Source organism: Herpailurus yagouaroundi, unplaced genomic scaffold (genome assembly GCF_014898765.1).
Source record: "Herpailurus yagouaroundi ecotype Mexico unplaced genomic scaffold, PumYag 205, whole genome shotgun sequence".
NCBI lineage: Eukaryota > Metazoa > Chordata > Mammalia > Carnivora > Felidae > Herpailurus > Herpailurus yagouaroundi.
Window position 1 is genome coordinate 14,136,281 of NW_024412436.1, and position 6,452 is coordinate 14,142,732.

General features: G+C 48.1%; 1 protein-coding gene across 1 annotated transcript in view; it reads right to left on the minus strand.

Moving 5' to 3' along the window:
- DNAH14 (dynein axonemal heavy chain 14) overlaps window positions 1-6,452 on the minus strand; it is a 328,569-nt gene that overhangs the window by 58,730 nt on the left and 263,387 nt on the right. Inside the window, exons 68-70 of the mRNA XM_040451938.1 lie at window positions 5,970-6,091; window positions 3,876-4,120; window positions 48-466 (exon numbers count right to left, since the gene is read on the minus strand). Of these exons, the coding sequence (XP_040307872.1) occupies window positions 48-466; window positions 3,876-4,120; window positions 5,970-6,091 (786 nt within the window). The remainder of the gene's footprint in view (window positions 1-47; window positions 467-3,875; window positions 4,121-5,969; window positions 6,092-6,452) is intronic.

The window sequence follows — 6,452 nt, forward strand, 5'->3', positions numbered from 1 at the left end:
TCCTCCTGTGCAGAAGTCTGTAAAAGTCACAGAAGAGAAGGTCTCACCTTAAAAACATTTCTTGTCAGCACATCTACTGACTGTTGAAGATGTTTCTCCAAGAGATGCCTGTCGCTCTCGAACTGTGGTTCCTTGGCGAGGTCTGTGATATCACCAACTTTTTTCTGAGACGTCTTCTCCCTCTTCAGGCCGTGTTCCTGTTCTCTGCTCCGGGGAGCTACTGATCGAACGAACACCTGGCGAAACCAGTCCAGGGAGAACTGGTACATGGAGTTGAGGCGGGCGAGCCCGGCCACGAGGAAGTAGAGCAGGGCGCCTCGAGTCGCGACAGACCGGTAGTGTTCCCGCAGCGTTTGGATTTCACTTTCTGCTTTTTCTGTCGCTTTGATGCGCTTGGAAATCGCATTTGAAGTCGTTTTGGATTTTCTTAAGATGTCTACAGTTTCCTCATCATCTAACACACATGCTACAGACAAAAAATGAATTTGAATGAATAAAAACCATGGGAATGTTAAACACAGTTCATTCCCTCATCCTCAAATCTTTCTCTAAAGAGTTTCTTTTTTCAAGTTTATTTTGAAAGAGAGGGAGGGAGGAGATGGAGAGAGAGAGAATCCCAAGCAGGCTCCACACTGTCAGCACAGAGCCCGATGTGGGGCTCAATCCCACGGACCCAGGATCATGACCTGAGCTTGAAATCAAGCATTGGATGCTTAACCGACTGAGCCACCCAGGTGCCCCTCTGTAAGAGTTTTTACAGTTGACTTTTTGGTGGTTTTATTTTGGAGATGGGCTCTTAACTGAGTCATATTTCTGAATAATCTGGTTAATAGCACACATGTACCCCCCCTCCCCCACTTATCTCTTCTTTATATTATTTCAGTATGTGTGGGTTCTATTTTTAATTTTTATAGATTTTTGACAGAGAGAGAGAGAGAGAGAGAGAGAGAGAGAGAGAGAGAGAGAGAGAAATGAATGAGTGGGGGAGGGGCAGACAGAGAGGGAGACACACAACTCAAGCAGGTTCCAGGCTCCGAGCTGTCAGCACAGAGCCTGATGTGGGGCTTGAACCCATGAACCGTGAGATCGTGATCTGAGCTGAAGTCGGATGCTTAACCGACTGAGCTCCCCAGGCACCCCATGTAGGTTCTATTTTTACTGTAAGCACATAATAAGTAGCCATTCCGTCTGAAGGACGGAAGGAAATGAAAACCAAATTTCTAGAAAATAACAAGTGCCTCATTATTTCCTGTGATGTACTCTGATATTTTCTATTGTATTCTATTTTGTTAAGCAAATCAAGTTGATAATGACCAAGGAAAGTGATTTCTCGTTCCACTATCAGGCTACAACTTATCTTTTGAAAAGGCATTGCTCTAGAAACACAGAATAATTCTATCCTTTTTGAATATTTAGGACGATTCTCATATTTCCATCAGAAATTCTATTATTTTATGAACAAAACATTCCCATTTTCCTCAGGTGCTTTTGTAAATGATATGATTGATAGACTCCTCACTGTCCTTGATGCTTACCTTGGGACACCTTGGTTTGAAAAGAGCCCTCTTAAAACGTGGTATCTAGAACTAAACCCAGCTTCACATGATCATTTCAAGGAATGATGGGATTATTACATTCCACGACCGGGATACCGCATGCTTCTTGATTTCGGTGATGCTTCCTAAGTGATGTCTGGACCTCAGCTATGGGCTACCTCTCATAGTCCCCACTCTACCTGGGTTTCCCACAGCGGTTGGGAAGCCACAGTAAAGATAGAATATTTACAAAGAGATATAAGGATGATCTACTTTACTAAAACCTGGAAAAAGGGAAGAAAAAATATGTACTGAGTCAAGGAGTCTCTTTAGTTTTTTTCCAGAACAATTTTTATTATAACCACTACTGGTAAAATTATAACCACTATTAGTAAAAGGTTAGTCTTTACAAAAATCTCAGAGGGGCACCAGGGGGGCTCAGTCAGTTAAGCACCCGACTCTTGATCTCGGCTCAGGTCAAGATCTCACAGTCTGTGGGACTGAGCCCTGTGCTGGGCTCTCTGCTGGCAGTGTGGAGCCTGCTTGGGATTCTGTCTGTCTCTCTCTTTCTCTGCTCTTCCCCCGCTTGTGCTCTTTCTCTTTCAAAATAAATAAACTTAAAAAAAAAAAACAAACAACCCTCAGACTCTACCACGAGGAACAAGTGGTAGGAACAAGCACCAAAGGCATAATGACACGCTGAGTGGATGTGTGCGGATGTGTGCGGACGTGTGCGGACGTGTGCGGGCGTGTGCGGGCGTGTGCGGGCGTGTGCTGATGTGTGTCATCAGAAACAACTTTCCTTTTGTCTCATCAAGTCTGTCTTTGGTTCAACGTAGACAAAAGTTATAGCCCAAACGTGACAGTTGCATATAACGGTTCATGAAACGGGACTTGTGAGTCGGACCAACCGTGTCGCCTTCTGTGTGTCACCTAAGACCTACGTGTCCTGCTTTTGCTGCTGACTCATTCCACCTCCCGAGGGAAACAGACGTGACAACCTGGCCCATGTGACTGGTCTTGTCATTAACAGAAGCATGGCTTAGCCATATGTTACACAGAAACAGCATAATGGCTGTGATTAGAACAGGAAGGAATGTAGTCGATCCTTAATAGGAACGAAAGCATCTGAGAGTCGGTCGAGCCCCAGAGTCGCCAGTAAAGAGAGAGAACGAACAGGAACCCACCGTTAGACAACAAGTATGTGACCTCAGATGAGCTGTGACCCTGTGACCTATAATAAGAAATATACACGAGGTCTTCCTCCCGGCTGAGAGCTCTAAAAACCCTGGGGATTTCTAAAGGACAGAAGAGGGTAAGAAAGGTGTGTTTTGTTAGGTTAGCGAGGCGACCCTGGACTCCACCTCAGGACGGCGGATCACCTCACCGGGAGGGAGGGCGCTGGACAGGGGGTTAACATGGCAGCCGCACCGTCCCCGGACCTCGTCCACGCCCACCAGGCTGGTCCGAGTTCCATCCTTTCACAAGAGACCAGGAATCCAGAGAGCAAACGGGTTTCCTGGGCTCTGTGAGCGCTGCAGCAAACGAATCAGACCTCAGGAGGGGTTGCTGGAACTTGGGATCTGAAGCCCGTCTGTGGGGAGGGGGCGGACTCGTGGGACTGAAACCGTAAGGGGAAGGGAATCCGATGCCGGCTCCGGGTAGACAGTGTCGGATGGCGGCACCCGTAGGACACCCGTCTAGCGTCTCATGCTTGCTAGCGTGAGCGCACCCCCATCCTGTGTTGAAACTGGGGATCCAGGACCCCTTCAGGGGCAGAGCAGCCAGTCCACCCCGGGAAGTTGTAATGCTTCATCTTTAGCTGTTCAGAAATTATTTTGTGAAATGTAAAGAGTATGGTTTCTTAGCTACTTCCTGTGTCGAAGAGGAAAACCGTTTCTACTGCTATTGTAATAAACACCATCTTTTAATGGGACACACACAGGTCACCGCATTATGGCCTTGTATATGTTAGTTATGAATTCGTGGGGAAACCTACTCTTTAGGTCTCCAGTCTAACCTGATACATAGAACAGATGTCAGACAACTGACGTAAATGGCAGAGAACAAGGAGGCACCCGCCAGCCTCTGCAGGATTTTTCTTACAACTTCTATTGACTGCCTCGTGGCGAATGTCCTGCGGCATGACGAGCTGACACAGAGGTGGGACCGCATTTCATTTTAGAGACTGGGTGTTTCACCCCCATCAATCAGTTCTCCGGTGGAAACGGCAGATCTGGTATTTTTGGTACCGATTCAGAATAGGGCCCTTCTGACTTTTCTTCTGTCCTTCACAGAGTTAGCAAAGGTCTCCCAATGCCACGAAATACCTTAACTAACCTTGCACGGTCTCCAGTACATTTAACGTTTGTTCTTCTAGCTCTTCAAGAGTCCCAGCATCAAGGGATATACTCTCCGACAACTGGAAACGTTGACTTTCTAAGTGAGGAACTTCATGAGTTAATACCGTAGAAAGGAGTTGATCCTGCAAATCTCGGAACGTTAAGGTGAAGTTGATCACGGTAACAAAGTTATAAACCGACGGAGGAAGATGGGGGTTGTCTACCTCTGTGGAAATGAACAACCTAAAACATGAGAAAGACGCCAGTTATTCAAAGGGCCCGCGGCGGCAGGAAAACAAAGGAAACTAATTTATGAAATAATGGAAAGAAATATTGCTCCCGGAAGCAGACACGGTTAATTTTTAGTGTTGTTCAGCCCTGTATGCAAAATAGGCTCTCCATCTATACTCTGTGAATGAATTTGCTATTTATAACTTAAAATAAAACACAGCCACAGATTACGTTCCGACCATATTTGGTCCCCGCATCGGGACAGAGGAGAGAAAAGTGTTAACTAACTAGTAGGAGCCCTGACCTGCCCTCTGGGGACCGTCAGCACCGTGGCGTTTGCACCGAGTGAGAGCCCCACGGAAGCTGGGGGCAGAGGGTGGCCGGCCTTCTCCAACGGGCCCCTCCAGCTGCCGCCTGGACAGTAACCAGGGTGGGGGTGGGGATGGGGGAGAAGGAAGCGGGAGACTGGTTAACATGGGAGAGGTGATGGTGGCCTGGAGCAGGGTGGTGCCCGGGGGGAGGGTCAGGAGTGATTCTGGGTCTTGTGCGGTCTCCACATGACCCGATACCCCAATACAGCAGGGGCGATTCCTCGTCCCATTTTATAGAGGGTGGAATGGGGGCTGCGAGGGTCCACGTAAGCTGCTCACAGTCCACGGCCAGAAAGTGACAGAGCGGGGACCTGTCGCCAGTCTGCCCTCTGCGACCGTACCCTCCACCCCCTCCTCACACACACAATTCAGACACGGGCACCGGGCTGTCCACTCAGCAGGACATTGCTTCATTCATTCCTGGGGCTGTTGCTCAATCCGTAATTTGTCGGCTGTGTCCCGGAGAGTGTTTGTTAAATCAGGGGTTTTAAGTCCTTGAGGGGAAAAGCCTGCTGTCTAACCTTCTTTAACCTTGTGCTTTTCAAAACTATGGGACCCCTTTTTTGAGTGACACCTATTAAATCCCTAGAATGTTGTTTGGAGGAACATAACTGTACTTTGCAAAATGTTTTCTTAACCGAAGGAGGGAGGCTGGGAGAGGGGATTCCCGGCTGCAAGAGGGTGGTGAGGAGCCAGACTTTGGGACCCTGCCCGGGGGCGAGGACCCGCTGACCCACAGATCGACCCACTGACCACCAGGACCAGGAGAGGACCCAGCGTGTCAGAGCCCCCGTAGCGCAGTTAAGCACACCGGGCTGGGGACCAGTAAACCCAGCTTCTAACTCCCCTGTGCTGATCACTCCCTACATAACGACCTGCTGGTTATGAGTTCACGGGGAGAGTGCTTGTCTCTGGCAACTCAAATGTCTCATTCCCTCGGGAACTGCATTTTTATACTGTTCAATGTGACGGTGTAAGAGTCCTTGGCGAAGTTGGCTGGTGGGGGAGTGGGGGGGGGGGGAGCAGAGTTCCTGAAGGTCCCTAACTGCCGGGAACATGGAAACGTTTTCATCAGACCAGGCAAAATCTCTCCCTGCTCCCTCCACATATCCGGTACGGATTTTGTCTGATAAAGGAGCAGAAGCTTTTCCTGCCGAAATCAGATGTGATGCAAACAGATCAAGTGGGGTCGAGTGGGGTCCGGCTTCCGGCTGGCTGCCGCTCCACACCTTTCTGGGGACCCCTCTTGCCCCAGGTTTTATCAGGCACGGCACGGAAAATGCTGGTTGGGAACGGCTCGATGAACAAAACTCCGTTCTCTCTTCTGTGTACTGATGAATGTGCCCCGGAAACACAAACAAAACATTCCAAACGCAATCTCACCATTTCCTCCAGGAAAAGCTCACCAGGACTGAGGCACAGGGCCTTCCATGATATCGATCTTGGGAGAATACAAACATTTGACTCAATTTAACTGTGAGAGACATTACCTAAATTGGGAATTGTATTCAATCTCAGAATCCTCGACCCTTATGAAATATTGTCCTCTTTTCTGATAGATCTCCTTCTTCAAAATTGCCTTTAAACTTGGAGCTAATGTCTCAGGGAGATTCTGAAAGACCCAACAGACATAGATAAAAAGTTCATCTTATAATAAATAAGTCAGTTGGAAAGTCACAGCATTTAAAAATGTAAATCTTGTTAGTACTTGGGCACCAAAGAAAACCTGATCTGAGAGAACTGAACATTGAAAAGTCACTGTACGTATGTACTTATTACTTTTCCCTTGACAAAGTTACCTGTAATTAAAAGCTTTTAGTCTCTACGCTCGGCGCGTGGTCTATACTGCAGCTGCAGGGAATTAGGGGGTCCATGCTCAGTGCATGGTCTCTACTGCAGCTGCACGAATTAGGGGAGTCTGTGCTCGGTGCATACGGTCTATACTGCAGCTGCAGGGAATTAGGGGGTCCATG